Source organism: Artemia franciscana, chromosome 3 (assembly GCF_032884065.1).
Source record: "Artemia franciscana chromosome 3, ASM3288406v1, whole genome shotgun sequence".
NCBI lineage: Eukaryota > Metazoa > Arthropoda > Branchiopoda > Anostraca > Artemiidae > Artemia > Artemia franciscana.
The window spans coordinates 50,524,111-50,545,598 of record NC_088865.1 but is presented as its reverse complement, the minus strand read 5'-3'; the positions used below and the strand labels follow the sequence as shown (position 1 = coordinate 50,545,598).

The window sequence follows — 21,488 nt, the reverse complement described above, 5'->3', positions numbered from 1 at the left end:
ATATTCTAATCTTGGTTTATCAGACTTATTTTCCTATTCTTCTAAGTTTTTTTTTCAACTTTGAAAAAACACCCTGGGCCTTGGCTATTCTACTTTTAGCATCCTCTCTACTACCAACTTCTTTTGTAATAGTACTACCAAGGTAAGCGAAGCTGTACAGCTAATCAATCTTTTCGTTACCCAACGTCACCTTTTCATCTTTACTTATTGGTAGTCTTAGTGACTTAGTATTCTTAGCACTAATTTTCAAACCTAAACTAGCAATCTGAACTCGCAATAACCTCTAAAGGGTCATTTATTTAGCTCACACTTTTATCTAGGATGCTTGGATTATCAAAAAATCTAAGTCCAGGAAAGTTTTTCCTCCCCATTTGATACAATATTCTCCAATCACCTTTCCTATGCTCCTTAAAACAAAGTCCATCAAAACGATTCTTATGAAGGGGGATAGAACACAACCCTTCTTAACTCCTGATTTAAAATTAAACCAGCTGCTAACCTCATTTCCTACCTTAACGGCAGCAGTATTATTCTCGTACATAGCACAAATCGTATTTTCATAGCACAATCATAGCACAAATCATAGCACAATATTTTCTACTTCAACCGCAGCAGTGTAATTCTCGTAAAACTTTGCTAAAACTCTTATCAACAGAATCGAACGGTTGCCCATATTCTATAAGACTGGGGACTAAAGGTGTTTTAATAACTCGAACACTCCTCAATTATTAACTCAAGAGTGAAAATTTAGTTGACAAATCCTCTACCCTTTCTAAAACCGCACAGCTATTTCTTATAACTTTGTCTACAGCACCTCTCAGTAAAAAAATATCATACAAAGTATCTTTCTTTTTAAGAAAGTATCTTACAAAATAATTTTCTACCTACAGATACCAGACTAATTCCTCGATAATTACGACATTCACTGTTATTACCTTTTTTTTATACAGTGGTTTAATTAAGGTTTTCCAAAAACCGTTAGATACTTCCCCTTTTTCAAAGATTGTATTCATAATCTTCAGTAATTTATTTCTAATCCCAGAGTCACCATATTTAAGAAACTCATTCACCGCACTATCAGCACCTGGAGCCTTATTATTTTTTGATCCTTTTAGTACCGTCGCTGACTCCTCCTCACAAAACAAATCTTCCTTCACATCCTAGGTACCACAAGCTTTTTCATTGTCCTCTAAATTTTTTCCTGCAGCTCTATCTTGGTTTAGCATATATACATACATACATACATACATACATACATATATATATATATATATATATATAAATATATATATATATATATATATATATATATATATATATATATATATATATATATATATATATATATATATATATATATATATATATATATATATATATATATATATATATATATATATATATATATATATATATATATATATATATATATATATATATATATATATATATATATATATATATCGCGCCCCCCCCAAGCCCCCCCGCGCGCGTAAGTCGTTACGCGCCATAATAGCTACGCGCCATTGTAGTTGTGTCCCTATGTCCCACCTGTGAATATATATATATATATATATATATATATATATATATATATATATATATATATATATATATATATATATATATATATATGGTTTTAACTACGTAAAACTTGCGAATATACAACATTCTTTGCTGTCCCATTGTCTTTGCATATAAATAGATTGTCAGGTTTACCGACTCTTGAACATGCAACATATAATGGTCCATGGGAAAACAATCTGTATTCAGATCTATACCTCATGATTCTAATGATTGCCCTTGAGCTTTGTTGATGGTGATTGCTAATCGACCATTCCCTGTCCCGGTGTCCCGGTCGTCATTTATATCCCCCTGTTTCCCCCGGTGTCCCCGTTGTAGTTGTGTCCCTGTGTCCCGGTTGTCATTTATATTCCCTGTGTCCCGGTCGTCATTTGTATCCCGGTGTCCCGGTCTGTATATACATTCGTTTTTTAGTTTTGTTTTTCTCCTTTATTTTTTTCCTTTTTTTTTCTTTTTTAGTTTATTTAGATTTTTAGATTTTTTAGTTTTTTTATTAGTTTTTAGTTTTTTTTCTTTTTAGTTTTTTTGTAGTTTTTACCTTCTTTTTAGTTTTGTTAGTTTTTTTTTTTACTTATGTCCTGGTCGTCATTTATACTCCCTGTGTCCCGGTGCTTTGTTGATAGCTAATCGAACATTCCTTTTGTCCTGGTAGCTTTCTCTTTGAGTGTCGTCATTTATTTTTTTATTTTTTAGTTCTTTTAGTTTTTACCTTTTTTAGTTTTTTTTAGTTTTTTAGATGAATTTTTTTTTAGTTTTTTCCTTTTTTTCTTTTTAGTTTTTTATTGGTTTTTACCTTTATTTTAGCTTATTTTTCAGTTTTTTCCTTTTTTTTATTTTTTTTTATTTTTCATTTTTTTTAGTTTTTTACCTTTTTTTATTTTTTTTATTTTTTTAGTTTTTTAGCTTTTTTATTTTTTTTATTAGTTTTTAGTTTTTTTTGTAGTTTTTGCCCTTTTTTAGTTTTTTCAGTTTTTTTTTAGTTTTTTATTGGTTTTTACCTTTATTTTAGCTTATTTTTCAGTATTTTCCTTTTTTTTAGTTTTTTTTAGTTTTTTACCTTTTTTTAGTTTTTTTAGTTTTTTAGCTTTTTTTTTTTATTAGTTTTTAGTTTTTTTGTAGTTTTTGCCTTTTTTTAGTTTTTTTAGTTTTTTAGCTTTTTTATTAGTTTTTAGTTTTTTTTGTAGTTTTTGCCTTTTTTTAGTTTTTTTCTTTTTAGTTTTTTTTGTAGTTTTTACCTTCTTTTTAGTTTTGTTAGTTTTTTTTTTTTACTTATGTCCTGGTCGTCATTTATACTCCCTGTGTCCCGGTGCTTTGTTGATTGCTAATCGAACATTCCTTTTGTCCTGGTCGCTTTCTCTTTGAGTGTCGTCATTTATTTTTTTCTTTTTTAGTTCTTTTAGTTTTTACCTTTTTTAGTTTTTTTAGTTTTTTAGATGAAATTTTTTTTTAGTTTTTTCCTTTTTTTCTTTTTAGTTTTTTGTTGGTTTTTACCTTTATTTTAGCTTATTTTTCAGTTTTTTCCTTTTTTTTAGTTTTTTTTTATTTTTTATTTTTTTTAGTTTTTTACCTTTTTTTTAGTTTTTTTAGTTTTTTTAGTTTTTTAGCTTTTTTACTTTTTTTATTAGTTTTTAGTTTTTTTTGTAGTTTTTGCCTTTTTTTAGTTTTTTCAGTTTTTTTTTAGTTTTTTATTGGTTTTTACCTTTATTTTAGCTTATTTTTCAGTTTTTTCCTTTTTTTTAGTTTTTTTTAGTTTTTAGTTTTTTTTACCTTTTTTTAGTTTTTTTTAGTTTTTTATTTTTTTTATTAGTTTTATTAGTTTTTAGTTTTTTTTGTAGTTTTTGCCTTTTTTTAGTTTTTTTAGTTTTTTAGCTTTTTTATTAGTTTTTAGTTTTTTTTGTAGTTTTTGCCTTTTTTTAGTTTTTTTAGTGTTTTAGCTTTTTTATTTTTTTTATTAGTTTTTAGTTATTTTTGTAGTTTTTGCCTTTTTTTAGTTTTTTCAGTTTTGACGTCACCTTATCCAGTTTTTTCAGGTGACGTCACCTGATCCACAGATCCACACACAGACAACTTATTTATATATATATATATATATATATATATATATATATATATATATATATATATATATATATATATATATACTAGCTGTTGGGGTGGCGCTTCGCGCCACCCCAACACCTAGTTGGTGGGGCGCTTCGCGCCCCCAACCCCCCAAGCCCCCCCGCGCGCGTAAGTCGTTACGCGCCATATTAGTTACGCGCCATTGTAGTTGTGTCCCTGTGTCCCACCTGTGAATAGAGATAGATATAAATATATGTTTTTAACTACGTAAAACATGCGAATATACAACATTCTTCGCTGTCCCATTGTCTGTGCATATAAATAGATTGTCAGGTTTACTGACTCTTGAACATGCAACATATAATTTTCCATGGGAAAAACAATCCGTATTCAGATCTATACCTCATTATTCTAATGATGTGTCCCTGTGTCCCGGTCGTCATTTATATTCCCTGTGTCCCGGTCGTGATTTGTGTCCGGGTGTCCCAGTCTGTAATTTCTCTTTGAGGTTCCCGGTCGTCACTTATATTCCCTCTGTCTCGGTCGTCATTTGTGTCCCGGTCTGTAATTTCTCTTTGAGTGTTTTTTCTTTTTAGTTTTTTTTTAGTTTTTTACCTTTTTTCTTTTTTCAGTTTTCTTTTTCTTCTTTATTTTTCAGCGTCACTATGAAGTACATATCGACGAACCTTTGTTTTTTTTAACTCATTTCTGGTAGGCATTGATGACCTTATCCAAGTCAAAATCCCAAACCCAATCATCATCGCTATCATTTTCAGTTTTGATATGTTTTGACTCTCGCTGTCCAGGTGGATTTTCATCTAACTGCGCGGTTTTGCGTTCTTTAGCCGCAAGCCTGTTTTCTTGCTGTTCTTGTGATTCCTCGGAACGCTTTCTTTTCTTACTTTCTCTATCAGCAGCAAGTTTTTTGGCATAAACTCTTTGAGCAGCTTCCTCGGCTGTTGCCATTGTAGGTTCTTCAGTCATTTTACAATTAAACATTTTTCCGTGAACAAATGTCTTAAATACCATTAATGACGTCACCGTCAAAGCAAAAATGACGACAACTAATTTCATGACGTCAGTCAACACAGAAACATGACGTCACCTGATCCACAGACAGACAGACAGACAACTTATTTTTATATATATAGATATATATATATATATATACGTTTTTAACTACGTAAAACTTGCGAATATACAACATTCTTCGATGTCCCATTGTCTGTGCATATAAATAGATTGTCAGGTTTACCGACTCTTGAACATGCAACATAAAATTGTCCATGGGAAAAACAATCCGTATTCAGATGTATACCTGATTATTCTAATGATTGCCCTTGAGCTTTGTTGATGGTGATTGCTAATCGAACATTCCCTGTGTCCCCGTCATCATTTATATATCCCTCTGTGCCCCCGGCATTCCCCTTGTAGTTGTGTCCCTGTGTCCCGGTCGTCATTTATATTCCCTGTGTCCCGGTGTCCCGATCGTCATTTGTGTCCTGGTCTGTAATTTATCTTTGAGTGTCCCGGTCGTCATTTATTTCTCCCGGTCGTTATTTGTGTCCCAGTGTCCCAGTCTGTGATTTCTCTTTGAGTGTCCCGGTCCTCATTTATATTCCCTGTGTCCCGGTTTATATTTTTCTTTTTCTCCTTTATTTTCCAGTTTTTTTCCTTTTTTTAGTTTTCTCATTAGTTTTTCTTTTTTTTCTTTTTAGTTTTTTTGTATTTTTTACCTTTTTTTAGTTTTTTTTAGTTTTTTTCTTTTTTAGTTTTTAGTTTTTACCTTTTTTTTTAGTTTTTTTTAGCTTTTTTAGTTTCTTCAGTATTTTCTTTTTAGTTTTTTTGTAGTTTTTACCTTTTTTAGTTTTTTTTCTTCTTTTGTATTAATGCACCAAACGACGTCATTTGGAAACATGAGTTATATTTTCTGATAAAAAACGTTTAGATTCTGACGTAGTTCCAGTAAGCAAAGTCTTCAATGGCTCTGGGGGTGCAGCCAGTTGAGGAAGTTTAACTTTTCCTGAGGCGCAACACATTCCCATTGCTTCACCATTAAATTTCAAGGCCTTGTAGTAGGGACAAATTTTAGACATAGTCCCGATTTGAACACATCTACTATAATCATCGACTGGGCTGTACCTAAAAGCCATGCGATAATTTTCACGGTGCTCTTGTGATTCCTCGGCACGCTTTCTTTTGGCATTATCTCTTGAAGCCGCAAGCCTGTTTTCACGTTGCTCTTGTGATTCCTCGGCACGCCTTCTTTTTTCACTTTCTCTTTTAGCAGCAAGTCTGGTTTCGCGTTGCTCTGGTAGTTCCTCGACACACCTTCGTTGATGGAAATTGCACATGCCTAATCTGGCATTATCTCTTGAAGCCGCAAGCCTGTTTTCACGTTGCTCTTGTGATTCCTCGGCACACTTTCTGTTCTTACTTTCTCTATCAGCCGCAAGCCTGTTTTCTTGCTGTTCTTGTGATTCCTCGGCACGCTTTCTTTTCTTCTTTCTCTATCAGCAGCAAGTTTTTTGGCATAGACTCTTTGAGCAGCTTCCTCGGCTGTTGCCATTGTAGATTCTTCAGTCATTTTACAATTAAACAATTTTCCGTCCACGATCTTCTTACAATTAAAAAATTTGTCTTTGAACGAATTTATTAAATACCTTTAATGACGTCATCGTCATAACAAACATGACGACAACTAACTTCATGACGACATGATGACATGACGTCACTCGACAGACATAACAGAAAGACAACTTATATATATATATATATATATATATATTATTTGATAAATAGCTAGTTGTTTAAGCTCTACTAGTGACATTACTTGATAAGGACGAACTGTTTTTGTTACATCTTAGAATTTTAGTTTTTTCCTTAAATTATTTGTTCATAAGAAATATATTTGGAAATGACCTATTGGGTTCTTTCAGTAGAAACAACCTCCTTTTTTTGTCCAACCTTTTGTTTTTATATCAATTATGCATAAAATACGACTTAATTTAAGGACAATGATGTATCATTTTATGTTTCGTTTACAAGTATGTTTTTATAATCACATGTAAACAAAATTCAAAAAAGTATAGTTGCCACGCTTGCAAATATTTTCGACCGTTTTAGTATAATTTGTCAGCTTTCTAAGCAATTCTATATTTTTAGCTTGTTTATCTGGTTCATAACTACAAATAAGGTGATAAAGAGGGACGGAAAATACTCCTTGGGTCAAATCCTTCGAAAGTAACAAAGAAATTTACAAAATTTGACTTGCAAAAGGAAACTTTGGGTACCAGAGTTTTCCCGCAGAATTTTCTTATTCTTCCGAAAGTTTTACTCGGTTGGTTAGAAGGTGGGGAATAGAAGATGGTCGGGAAAAGGCTGGGTACCCAGCTTAGGCTTTAGAAGGTTCTAAGATTTTTTTACTTTGAGCCTTTGGGATTTTCTGGGATCATAAGATTTGAGCTGAGTAGGATAGAGTAGGAGTGTTATCCGAAGTGTTCAATGATTTGAAGGCGTAATGCTTAGACAGTTCTTGAGCAATAGTAGATGTAATATCTAAATACAAATAATTTTTCTAACTAAAAAGTAAGGCAGCGTTTTCAATTGATTGGTCTTGGTATTATAATTTTTTTTTGGTCGTGTATAGGATATGAGATATAATAGATTTGAACTCTGATCTCTGTTAACAAGACCTTGCGTGCAGCATCCCAAATTCAAAAATAAGAGAAAAAAGTCAAGGGATGTAGCTGTTCACTTTTTAGGTCACTGCACACTCCATATACGTTGAAAGTATAATCAAACTGTCGGAAGATAATTTTCGTGTTTGATTTTTAGCGAAATAGATTTTCTTCTCCCAGTTATTATTTATGATATCCCTATACAAATTTTCACTTGATCAAAGAAACATTGCTTGCAATTTTGCTTATTGATAATATTCATTAACAGCTGCTGCGGATTATAAAAATCTGGTCATAGTCCTTTATGTGTTTTGAACTTTTACTTTTATTAGACTGGTTATTTCCTTTTGCTCTGTCAAGTTTTATAAAAGAGAATTCGTTAGTCAAAAACTGCAGAGACTATTTAGGATTTTCCGCTTGTACAACATTAGAAAATTAAATGTTTAAACTGCCTTAGAGAAAATGTGTATACAACTGTTAGAATTTTTTTTCATTTTATCTTTTTTCTCTTATTTTTTTTTTCATTTAAGCTTCACTAAAGATGATTAGTAAAATTGATGATTAGTGATCCACCAAAGTTAATGGTATATTTTTTGATTGTACAATTTTGGAAAAAACAGCAATCTTTAATTTTTGCTGAAATTTTTGTATTGCTTTAAGCTGTAGGCATATTTCCTAACTAGGCTATACAACTTATAGTGGCCTCTTTTCAGACCCTTCTAGAAACCCGACTGGTGCCACAATAGATTTAACCTTACCTTGGAGTGGACTGTTTTTGGATGGTTCTATGCACTTAATAATTACTATAGAGGAGATTGTGCTATCAGAAGTAAGTGGATTTTTTCAGATATAAGCGTTATTTTTTATTTGACTAAACTAGATCAGATTACGCTTTTTTAACCAATCCTATTGATTTTTATTTCATTACTTCTTCATATTCCATATCGATATTAATAATTCACTCTTTTTTCCCTTTTCTTTTCTCTCTCTCTCTCTGTCTGTTTTTCCTTCTCTTATTTTGGAGCGAAATTTCTTTTTGCGAACTATCATTAAAGATAAAAAAAATTACCAGACAATCTGTATCTTAGGTAGATAAAGCCACATTAAAATAATTATAACTTGATGTTTAGCTCTCTTGCGAGCCAGTCTTTTGAGAAGTCTCTGGAGAGTTCTCTTTATTATTGATGCATTTATAAAGAAGTGAATTACCTTTGTTTTATTATAGTAAATTCAAATTTCACAAATCACGGTCATTATGCAGATTTAAAAACTAAATCGATCTCTCCTCTGTTTCTCTATCTCTTTCTTATCCCCTCTTTATGTCTCTCTTTCTGTTACTCTCTCTCTCCCTCTCTCTCTCTCTCTCTCTCTCTCTCTCTCTCTCCCTCTCTCTTTCTCTCTCTCTCTCTCTCTCTCTCTCTCTCTCTCTCTCTCTCTCTCTCTCTCTCTCTCTCTCTCTCTCTCTCTCTCTCTCTCTCTCTCTCTCTCTCTCTCTCTCTCTCTCTGACCACCCATGGTTTGATCCCTGAATCCTATATATGCATCCAGTTGACGCAGAAGTAGCAAAAATACAAGTAAAACACTTAAAATAAATGTGATACATGTTCACAGGAAGGTTTCTTGGTGGCCCCCCTCCCAAAACAAGAACCCTGTATACGACCGTGTGATTCTAATTCTCTTGCCCTATATGTTTCTAGATATAATTTTTAGTGTTTTCTTTTGTGTCACAGGTTTCTCCTCAACTATTTTATAAACATCTGTCGAAAGGGTATATTGGTTGATCAAGGATATCCAGTCTTACATTCGAAATCCAGTCACAGAACCATGCATGCTGAGTTTTATCAGGCAATACTTAAAAAATTGAATTGGAACTAACATCAAGTTTTTATTTTGCTACAAAATAGTTACGCCAAGGATATTTAATAACAACTCTTCCTGGAAACACTTTAAATTTTTTTTAGACAAGTTATTCAGATAGAAAATAAACATATATTTCAGAGTAAACTATGAAGCTTAGAGAATATTCACACTTTCTCTATTTTGACAACATTTATTCAGTTTTTGAACCGATAAGTATTGAAAGTTCTGAAAGGAGTCGAAGTTTTTCAAGGCATGGAGGATATCAAAATGAAGACATTTATTATTTCCCGGGCCGTTCTTAGGCATGTTCATGCCTAAGAGTAATGCTTTTCTTTGGGCTACTTAAAATTATGAGCTTCTTAGGGTCGTGCCACGTTTCAGCCAATTTTGTAAAGGTAGAGAATAGATAGATAAATAGTTTACTTCAGCCCACCAGTAATACAAAAATATGGACGGGTTACAAAAAAGGAAATAACAAGAAAAACCCTAATTCAAGAAAAAATGACCAGACTATATAAACTCATAGCTCGTAGATAGTTTAGATAGTTTAGTAGTTTAGCGGCGGGAAATCTTAAAGGTGCTCATGTGCATTTTTCTAGAATTACTTCTAGCACTGCCTCCACTTGCACGGGAGTCTGGAACTCAATAATTCTCTAAGAGAAATTTATTTCTCTCAAAGAGCGCTATAACAGTCAAAAACTTCAAATGTTTACAAAAAACGGATCTGACCCTTAGTCACTCTGTTTCTGTAAACCATTCTCATAGGGGGGGACAGGTAAAGAACATTTGGCAAAATCACTGCTCTATATAGCCTTGCTCAGATTTGCCGGTAGTAAGAGTACTTCAGCGAGTAAGTTTCCCGTAAATCACTCGCAGGTTTGACACAAGGATGTCAAGGCAAACAGTTTTCGTTGTTTTCTTTTCTTGAAAAATGGAAGACGTAAATATTTAAGCGAAGAAGACGGTTCAATAGAAGCAACATCTTCTGAAATAGTTGGTGCCAACAAATCCCATTTCGTTAGGTTGAAAGCCAGAAATTTGGTGATTAACTCGAAGAACAAGAGTGCTATAACGTCACCTAAGTAAATAAATCATTAGCATAGCTTGCTAGACTCAAATCACAAAGATCAAGCCAGAACCCACAAAAACTTGTTTTTTAACCTCTGAAGTCCAAGTGATAAATAATATCAGACTTAAAACCAAACCTTGTCGAGGTTCTCTATCAAGTTTAGCTGGCGCACTAAACTTGTCAAGTCCAAGTTTCACTCTTATATTAACTATTGGAATACCAATATGATAACTTAGCTACTATATGAATATTCATACCCGCATGTAGCAGCGTCTGAAAGACAGTAGACTGGTTGACTGAATTAAAGAACAAACTGAAGAAATCAAGAGGTCTTTATGAAGAAATCTAGAGCAACCCCGTAGATATCATAATCAATGCTCTGAAATCCGGACAAACTCGCAAAAATCAAGAAATAAACATGAAGAAATCCAAAACAATCCTTAAAAATCAAGACCATGAAATAAAAATCAAGACCAAACCCTAGATCTCAAGTCCAAACTGTAGACATCATAACCGTGGATTGAAATCCAGATCAAGCCGTAAAAACCAAGATCAAATTATAGAAATCAAGGTCAACCTGTAAAATCAAGACCAATCCAAAAAATCTAGGGCAACATCTAAAAATCAAGATCAGTACATACAAATCACGACCAGACCCTGGAAATCTAGACATATTTTTCCTTAGATATGGTATATCTACCAAATAAAGAATATCATTCTTCATTCAACTCATCTCTAAATCTTTTGTATGTAGAAGATGTGGACGTGGATGTAAAACATATTTAGCCCTTAAAAGGGGTCTTGGGTAATTTATTATCCAATAACCAAGGTTAGATTCACTTAAGCCTCTTTGGTTTCTTCAGTCTTTATTGATGGAACCGGCAAAAATTTAGGTCTTCGGACAGCTGACGCATTTTGCCTTTTCAAGTATCTTCTCATGCACCCATTGAGCAAAATATCGAACTTCGTCTTCGTGGTCATGAGCTGAATGCGGGTTTTTCCCACAATTGAAGTCTTTCAGGTTGAATAATGGAATGTGTTTAGCAAATTCTGCTATTAAATACTTATCCGTTGGGATGTTTCCCTTGACATTAACAGCTTGGACACCAAAAAAAAAAACTGAATATCTTATGAATTTCCTTTTGTTAAGTTTTTATTTTATTTTATCATCATTTTCATTGCATTTTCTTGTGATTTTATCATAAAAGCCATTTTGGCTTAAAAAATTTAATGTTGCACACTATCGTTTTTATTAAACTTAAACATATTTTATTTGAGATCCCATGTATAGCTATAAACTTCAAAACATTGTTAGATGAAGAATGTCGTGAAGTTTATAGCTGTAAATGGAATCTCAAACACAATATAATAAAAAACGATGATGCCAAACATGAAATTTGGTTGGTCTTTATTTCTATGGTTTGGTATGAATCTGTACATGTTGATCGCTTCATTTTTGTGAGTTTGGCTGGATTTCTATGAGATTATCATAATTTCTATTGGGCTGCTATAGATTTCCAAATATTGAACACTTATTTTCTTCAGTTTAGTCTTGATTTATAGAGCTTGCTTTCTTCGGTTTGGTCTTGATTCTTATTATTCATCTGTATTTCTATGGCCTTGTCATGATTTGTATGTATTGCTCTTGATTTTTGAGCATTGTTCTGAATTTGTACATGTTGATCTCTGGAATTAGTGAGTCGGTCTGGATTTCTATGCATTGGTTATGATTTCTATGCGGCTGCTCTAGATTTCTACTTATTGCCCACTCAATTTCTATGTTTTGGTCTTAGTTTTTAGAGGTTGACCTTAATTTCTTCTGGTTTCTCTTAATTTTTATGAATTCATTGGGATCTCTATGGACTGGTAATAATTTTTAAAGGTTGGCAATGATTTCTACAGCTTGGTCTCGACTTCCATATTTTAGTTTTGATTTCTATGTATTAGACCCGAGTTCTAAAGTTTGGTCTGAATGTCTAGGGTTTGATTATGATTTCTGTATTGGTATAAATTTTTAAGGATTGTTCTGGATTTCTATACATTATATGTTGATCTCTTGATTTTTGTGAGTTCGTCTGGGTTTCTATGAGTTGGCCCTGATTTCTAGGATGTTGCTCTAGATTTCTATATAATGATCGTTTGATTTCTTTGGTTTGGTTTTGATTTTTATAGGTTGGCCTTGATTTCTTCTATTTGGTCTTGATTTTTATGAGTTTGTTTAGATTTCTAGGATTTTGTGTATTGATCCTTATATTTAGATGTTGTCCTGGATTTCTTTATGTTGTGGGAATTGGGAAAAGGCTTATTTAAGAAAATATTGGAAATTCTTTGTCCTTTTTAAGAATAAAGGGGAATTTCTTGTACAAAATCACTTGAAATAAGGAAAACTGCAAGGAACACCACCATCTAAGAATGTTATGAAAAGTTCCAGGATGAAATTCATTATGTGGTAGATATACCATTTCTAGGGAAAGATTACGTCTGGATATTGAGGGTTTGGTCGTGATTTGTAGGCATTGATCTTAATTTTTAGAGGTTGCCCTTGACTTTTTTGGATTGGTCTTGATTTTAGAAGTTGACCTTGATTTCTTTTTTTCGTTCGTTTTTTTTTGTTTGTGATGTCTTAAAAAGTCTAAAATTGTCGGTTGTAATTTTTTTCCGTTGAGAAAGGCTCCCGAACGTGGGCCAAAATTTTTGGAGTATTTTTATTTTTTTAGTTAAAGTGTAGTTTTTATATTGGATTTTTGTTCACTGCTTTGTCGAAATGAAACCCGTTTTTTCTTTGCTCAAGTTTTCGTAGCTGGTTATCATATCTATGGGGTTGACCTAGATCTCTACATAAGAACCTCTTGATATCTTTGGATTGGTCTTGATTTTTAGGTTTTGCCTTTTGATCTTTTGATTTCTTCGGATTGGTCTTGATTTTTAGAGGTTGGCCTTGATTTCTTCAGTTTAGTCTTGAGTTTTACGAATTTACTGGAGTTTCCAGGGTCTGGTCATAAATTGTCGGTATTGGTATTAATTTTTTGATGTTCCCCTTGATTTATTTGGAATGGTCTCAATTTTTAATGGTTTGCCATGATTTCTAGAATTTGGTCTTGGTTTTTACGGTTTGGTATGGATTTTTATGCACTATTCATTATTTCTAGGGATTGTTCTGAATTTGTACATGTTGGTCTCATGATTTTTACGGCTTGATCCTGATGTTTATGGTTTGGTCTGGATTTTTAGGGCTGACCCTGACTTTCGGAAGTTAATGTAAATGTTTATGCGTTGTCTATAATTTCCAAGAATTCGTCCGGATTTGCATATATTGGTTATGATTTCTATGGGGTTGTTCTGGATTTCTAAATATTGATCTTTTGATTTCTCGGGGGTTGATCTTGTTTTCTATGGTTTGGTCTGGCCTTGTACATATTGATCACTTCGTTTTTGTGAGTCTGCCTGAATTTCTCTAAGTTGATCGTAATTTCTATGGGGTTGCTATAAATTTCTAAATATTGACCAATTGTTTTCTTCGGTCTGGTGTTGACTTTTATGAATTTTCTGGATTTATATGGTCTTGTCATGATTTATGTGTATTGCTATTTATAAATAAGCATTGTTCTGAATTTCCATATGTTTATTTCTTGAATTTGCGAGTTCGTCCAGACTTCTATGCATTGGGTAAAAATTGATGTTAAATGGAAAATATGGCAGTAAAATCCCCTCTGCAGTGGTATTTCAAGATAGGGTGTCTTAAAACCTCCTATTTTAAAGCTTTTGACTATGAAAAATTGATTCCTCTGATATTTTGATATTGTTTGGGCAAAAATTGGTCTTTGAGGATACAAAATGGTAGCAGACGCCCCTCCGCGGTGTTTTTTTTAAGAGAGGGTGGCTTATATCTTCCTGTTTTACAGCTTTAGACTATGAAAATTTGATTTCTTTGATATTTTTATCCTGTCTGGGAAAAAATTTATCTTTTATGGCACAAGATGACAGTAAACGTCCCCTCCAATTTCTAGTGGGGGGAGTGAAATATAACACCCAATAAGCTATTGTAAATGAATAAGTTCCAAAAAAGAGCTTAAAGTAAAGGTGAGAGATCTTAATTATTTTTTCAGGTTTTTGGGGACTGAAATCCATTATCCCGTCAAAGAAATTAATGATTTTTCATTAACTCCCTTTGGAAATAACTCTTAATAAGGTTTAAATTTCCCCCTCGTAAATTGCTTGTTTGGGCTATTCCCATATTGTCACGGAGGCGTAAAAAATGCATAGCCTTCGCTCAATAAAACGTGGCATATCCATCAAAACCTCTCAGAATTGTCTCTTAATATGACTCCATTTTACTTGTAATAACAAGCCCCCCCCTTCCTCTGCAACTGGTTGCTAGGATCCCGTATTTCTTTAAATCACGTTTGTTTTTGCTTATATTTTATTCTATATCAGATTTTTCATGGTTCTGCTTTTTCTGTGATTTCATCGTTCTTTTTGTATTTTATCCGTCATAAGCTTTTTCACGTTTTATTTTTCCGTTAATTGAGTTTTAACTACTTTTTCTGTAATTTAATAATGCATTGTAATTTTTTTAGTAATAAAACTTTTATTGACAAAAAAGTCTGATATTTTTAAATTTCTTATTCCAGGACGAATCTTCAATACGCAATCATATAAGCAATAAAATATATAAAGCCAATACTATGTAAGATCTGCTATACAGCTTAAGCTGACTTTATCATATTACAAAATTAGTAATGCTGTAACATCCAGGTGTATCTAGTATAGCAAAAATCAATAGGATTGGGATAATTTTGTACTCTCATGTGGAAAGGGTTTGGAATATGGGATCAATTTAATTGTTTTACTATGCGTAAACAGGGCATTCTCTTTGCATGCAATAGGTTATCATATAGAATGTATTAGCCGAATCAAAATATTAGAAAGGATTTCATAGTCCACCGTCTTGAAAGAAAATGAAATCGCTTAAAGTATTACGTAACAGATGTGTGCATTCTCATTACGTATCACGCCACATGTGCGCCCTCAACATTAACAATTGGGGGTCTCCATGGGCCCCTGTAGTCTAGCATTTCACGCGAAATTGCGTCATCTTTAACGCAAGTAAATATTCTCCTTTCACATGAAATGCAAAGGAATCTTAAAACATCTTGAAAAACATCTTGTCGATGAAATTGGTTTCTAGGACTCCATTGGAATGGATCGCTAGGGCCCCGTTTGAATTGGATGCTAGGGGGTCCCAGTTGTTAGGTTAGCGGGTACCACTGAAATTGGATGATAGAGCCACATTGTAGTTGACTGCTAGGGCCCCCGTTGGAATTTGATGCTAGGGCCACGATGGAATTTGATGCTAGGGCTCCCATTGGATTTTGTTGCTAGGAACCTCCAGTGGTTAAGTTAGGGGCCCAATAAAATTGGATGCTAGGGCACCATTGGAAGTGAATTCTTGGACCCTGGTTGAATTGGATGCTTGGTTCCCCCCTGTGGTTAGGCTAGGGGTCCCGGTGTAATTGGATTCTAGGGCCCCCATTGGAATTGGATTATAGGGCCCTATTGGAATTGCTTGCTATGGCCCCATTGGGATTGCATGCTGGGGGTAGTGAAACTGCTCGCTAGTGTCCGGCGTCCTGAAGGTCTCACACTATTGGTCCCTGAAGACTTTTCAAAGACTCTATTATGTAAGAATCTTAGAGATCCTGAAGATTTTTTTTTACCTGACCCTCGTTGGTTCTTTATAAAACATAAAGTCGCAAAGAAAAGAGAAAAACGAGGATTTTAAGCAGCCGGTGAAACAGTTGAAAAATTATGCAAACATTTTGGTCAAGACCTCCGCCTGACCTTCCTCAGTGCAGAAAGAAACTAATGAAAATATAGAAAACCAAGCCTAAAAAAATAAAAACATGATGACCCTTTCTTAGTAACCGTGAAGGGGTAACTAAATAAAAAACACAAGTCTAAATGGCATTTCACAATTTCATCTTACGTAAAACATTCATAAAGGCTAATTGCTTTCTAGGTAGATTATTATAAGAGATTTTATTCGATTGCAGAACATAAATGTGGGGGTGGATGTGAAAACCTTAAAAGTTTCCGCAGTGTCTGTATTGAGAGCTATCTTTTGGTGTATGTGCTTTTTTGTCTTATCTGCCCCCCTGAAAATTTGCTTGAAACGTTTAACGGGGTAAACCATGGGGGTGATGTCAAATAAAATGAAGTGGCGTGGATTGTCGTACAAATGTTGAGCCAAGGCGGAATCAAAAATTTCAGCCCTTTGGTGTAGCCCCATGACCTTGTATAGATAGATAGATAGATATTTATTGCAACAAAAGCCAAATAGGGACCTTGGCAAAAAACAAAAAATAATACAAAATAATACCACATGATACTAACTCACATAACAGGGTATATAATAATAACTATGGAAAAGCATAACAATTGCAAAAAAGGCACATAATACCGTAAAACTCACATAAATACCCAAAATGTCACACACATGATCAATATATTTTATATGTTTTGAAGCTACATGGAACATGGTTACTACAAAGAAATGATTCAAGGCACCATATAAAATAACTTTCAGCATTCTTTTCTTGTCCCGCCTATCTTCCACCTTCCAAAATTTCTCTCTGTGCTGCATTGCTACACACACGTACCTTCCCACATTTTTAATATCCACTCTATACTTACTTTTTAAAATTCAGACCATCCAATCTTTCCCATTTACCCCAATCCCAAAAGTTTCTACCCTAGCCTCTTCCCTAATTGCATTGCGAGAGCAGTACTTTGCTTTTGTCGTTTTTTCTTCTTTTTTTTTGTTCCTGGCACCCCTATTTCAGCTCATTCCTAGAAAGTGGTAACGGTCTAACCTCTGAATTTTTTCCGGAAAGTGTGGACCTTAAGTCGGATTGACGAATATGACTTTGCAGTTTGGAAATCTTCATAGAACTCTTGCCTGGGTCAAAAAACTTTTGTTTCTATCCATTTCTGTTCGCGATTTTTGTTTAGTTTATCATTCGTTTCTTTTTTGCACTTGGAATTGCGATAGAGAAATGGCATCACATGTGCCTCTTAGACTTTTAAAGCTCTCTCATTGCTAAAGAAATTAGAGTTTATCCTTTGCTCCTTTCTAAGTGATGATGTTAGAAACTTGGCCTACGGCAAAAAAAAGTCAACTTTTGAGCTAAGACAGATAGATTTTTTTTTCAATGGCAGTCGATGTCTCTTGATGAGCTGATTAAAGTATATGTCATCCATTTTTTGATAGAAAAATTCATTCATGAGATATATCAGTTTGCAAGTTTAAAGGGGTTGACAACTTCAGTAGTAAGGTACACAGTGAAACCAAAAATAGGCCAATACAGAAATGGTATCAGCTGTGCCTCTTAAGCTTTAAAAGTTGTCTCATTGCTAAAAAAAAAAGTGAGTTTATCCTTTGCTCCTTTCTAAGTGATGACTTTGGAAACTTGGCCTACGGCAAAAAACTTAACTTTTGAACTAAGACAGATACATTTTTTTCAACGGTACTCGATAGCTCTTGATCAGCTGATCAAAGTATAGTTATCCATTTTTTGGGAGAAAAATTCCTTCATAGGATACACCAGTTTGAAAGTTTAAAGGGGTTGAAAGCTTTAGTAGTAAGGTGGAGTTTTGCGCAATAGTTGGCTGTTAGCTCATAATCATCTTCGGAAACGAGGGGCTCGCAACTTTTTCTAGTTCGTGTACCTATTATTTGTTTCCGATGTATTTGATGGTAAGACCAATTTGGTTTCAGTGGTAGGACATGTAGGGGACTGGTCAGTAATAATCGGCTGTTAGGCTACACTCATCTTCAGCGATGATGGGTTTGCAACTTTTGCTAGTTGCAATGAGGGGTTGGCACCTTTTGCGAGTTGGTGTACCTAGTTTTTTTTTTAAATCCTTACAGATTAGCAGCTTCAGCGTTTAATCGAAGCGAGGAAACAAAACCAAAGTGCTGCCCTCGCAACACTTTACTCGAAGAAGCCAGACAAAGGTTGCCGCAACAGCTCACGTTCCCCATGCAACGTAGATCTAATTGCTGCTGGGTTCTTCCAATATAGAAACAGCCACAAGATCAGAGAATTCTATAAGCACCACTACACAGAATGAGGCTGGTTTTATCGTTGCCAATGTTGAAAAAAGCTCTGTTTTGTTTTTGAATCTTTAAAGGTGGCAATAAGTTTATGTTTCTTAAAAAATTTAGGATTATTAAGGATTCCGTAGGGTACAACAGTGAAAAGTTTCTTCTCATCCATCAATGGGATGATATCTGTTGGGATTTGTGGAGTTGATGACTTCTTTTCTGCCTTTTTGTCTTTTGTCTATAATGGTTTCAAGTAATTTTATGGGGTACCCATTGCAAAATAAAATCCGCCTCTATCCAGATCTATTCATAGCCTCCCTCTTTACACCCTCCCAGGAAGTTACCATTTCCCTTAAATCTTTCTTTATGACATCTTTCCTCCCAAATCACGAACGACCTGCTTTCTGTTTGGCCCTAGACGGTTGGCCGAAAGGACAATCTTCGAGGACGCTCGAATAAATATATTTTGGTATTTAGTACAGAGAACTGTATTCGGTAGTCTTTAAGCCTGAGACACCGAAAATTGTACTCCCTACAATCGCCAATCTTGCGTCTACCAACAAATTAAATATCGATGGAAGAAGATCCACTAAAATAATCTTTTTGGTTTTTAAGTTGTTTTTGGGAAAACCTTTACTTCACAAACCATTCGTTTTCTTGCGTAAAATATTTTGAAGGTGGAGCGTCACTATTCTACACCGAGCGAAAATCTATTGCTCAACTGTTGTATTTTCTTTCTAGTTGGACGTTTTATTTCCTGATGCTATGCCAAGCATTCAGAGCATTACTCGGGGAGAAATCGCCTACCGACAACAAGAAAATCTTCTTAAAGTTGCATTTCTGCTAAATCTACAAGATGGAGTATCCTCTGAAAAGCTAATAGAAAATCTGCCATCTGAAACTGAAAAATCTATTGAATCTATCCCTGGTGCTAGTTTGAGCCTGGGTTCAATTAAAATAAGTAAAGTACTTTTGAAATGCAGCAGAACTAACACGTGTACTGGAGGAACTGATCAATTGGCAAATTGTGTGGACACCGAAGAAGGACCCATGTGCACATGTAGTGACGGGTGAGTGTCTTATGATTCTTTTATGCTACGCCAACAAACTTTTCACAGTAGCATATGTTAAGACTCTATGATCTGTTATACACTAATTGCAAAATGTTTTTTCAAAACAATACACATTTCACAGCGCACAATTTGGGAAATTTCACAAACCTAGAGATCAGTATATACGTCAAAGCCATAGTTTTAGTTACTAGTTGGTTTTCATCGGAAACATTTGTCATTGCGCGTGCGCGAGGGTGGGGTCATGAAGCTTGTGTGAATTTAGACATGTGTCAAAAATTTTCAATGGAGAGTATTTGACTTCTCGCTACTGTATATTACGTTTAATGTGTCTTTTATGTAATTTTACGGAGCCTAGGGCAACGTAGTTAGCCCTAAGTACATTCGGGTTCTACTCATAACTTACGTTACGAAAGTTTATGTTACGTTTTGAAAAAGTTCAACACAGCTGCAACAAAGTAGATGAGCAATTATTAAATTTCAAACAGAAATTGATAAACTTTTCCCAGAAAGCCTTTCTTGCTGGATTTAGCTTATATTCGATTTTCAATTGCACATTTTTAATTCTTGAATAGTTTGCTTATGATAATGACGATGATCTTAAATTTTTGTTTTAATGGTTCTTTGTATATCTGCTCTTGCCTGATGTGAAAGGACTTGTTCAAGTTTGAAGGTTTATTCCTAACGTCACGCAACATAGCCGCTTAGCAAAGACAATTATGTCTATAGTTTTATAGCTAATTTCAATTTCATTCTCGATTCCCAGATAATAGTTACAAATTATTCAAAAAATTTCCTACCTTTTAAAATTTCCTACCACTCTCTCTGCCTGAATTGTATTTAAACTTCTTATTTTCAACCACTTTTTATGCCGGAATTCCTTACATTCCTAAATTTCATGATTTGTTTTGTTAATTAAGCCTGAATAATTGCGAGCCTAACTTGAAGCGCGTCAGCATTCTGTGTAAACATCAATTTAATCAAATTGTTCCAACAAAAGAAGCTTTTCAAAGAAAAGTAAATCAAACAGTTCGTGGTAACGAACTGTAGTAAGGAGCGACCCGGCTAAATAGTAACCGAAACTCTAAAAAATAGAATTTTGATACCAATAGTTACATAAAAAAATCGCATTTTAATGCTGATTTTAAATATATAGGTTTTATCAAGACCAATTACACTCATCAGAAGTTAAAAGCCTGAGAAAATTTGCCTCATTTTAGAAAATAGGGTGAAACACCCCCTAAAAGTCATACAACGTTAACGAAAATCACACCATCAGATTCAGCGTATCAGAGAACCTTATTGTAGAAGTTTCAAGCCACTATCTACAAAAATGTGGAATTTCGCATTTTTTGCCAGACGACAGATCACGGAGGCGTGTTTATTTGTTTGTTTTTTTGTTTTTTTGGTTTGTTTTTTCCCAGGGGTGATCGTATCGACTCGGTGGTCCCAGAATGTTGCGAGAGGGCTCACTCTAACGGAAATTAAAAGTTCTAGTGACCTTTTTAAGTGACCAAAAAATAGGAGGGCCCCTAGGCCCCCTCCCACGCTCATTTTTTCCCAAAGTCACCGGATCATAATTCTGAGATAGCCATTTTATTCACCGTAGTCGAAAAACCTAATAACTATTTCTTTAGGGACGACTTACTTCCCCGCAGTCCCCGTGGGAGGGGCGGCAAGTTACAAACTTTGACCTATGTTTACATTTAGTAATGGTTACTGGGAAGTGTACGGACGTTTTCAGGGGGATTTTTTGGTTTAGGGGAGAAATTTGAGGGGGGGTTACGTGGAATGATGTTTCCATGGAGAAACTTCTCACGGGGGAATATAAATTTCAATGAAGGGGGCGCAGGATTTTCTAGCATTATTTGAAAAAAATGAAAAAATAAATATGAAAAGTTTTTTCTACTGAAAATAAGGAGCAGCACTGAAACTTAAAACGAAAAAAATTATTACGCATGTGAGGGGTTTGCCTCCTCGTTATACCTCACTCTTTACGCTAAAGTATTTTTAGTAATTTCAACTATTTATTCTACGGTCTTTGTGATTCAGTGGCC

At 34.2% G+C, this 21,488-nt stretch overlaps 1 protein-coding gene across 2 annotated transcripts in view; it reads left to right on the top strand.

The window, feature by feature from the left end:
- Positions 1-21,488, top strand: part of LOC136025375 (uncharacterized) — a 145,138-nt gene that overhangs the window by 24,720 nt on the left and 98,930 nt on the right. For both annotated transcript variants that reach the window (XM_065701352.1, XM_065701353.1), the window contains exons 4-5: positions 8,039-8,154; positions 19,103-19,431. In XM_065701352.1, the coding sequence (XP_065557424.1) occupies positions 8,039-8,154; positions 19,103-19,431 (445 nt within the window). The remainder of the gene's footprint in view (positions 1-8,038; positions 8,155-19,102; positions 19,432-21,488) is intronic.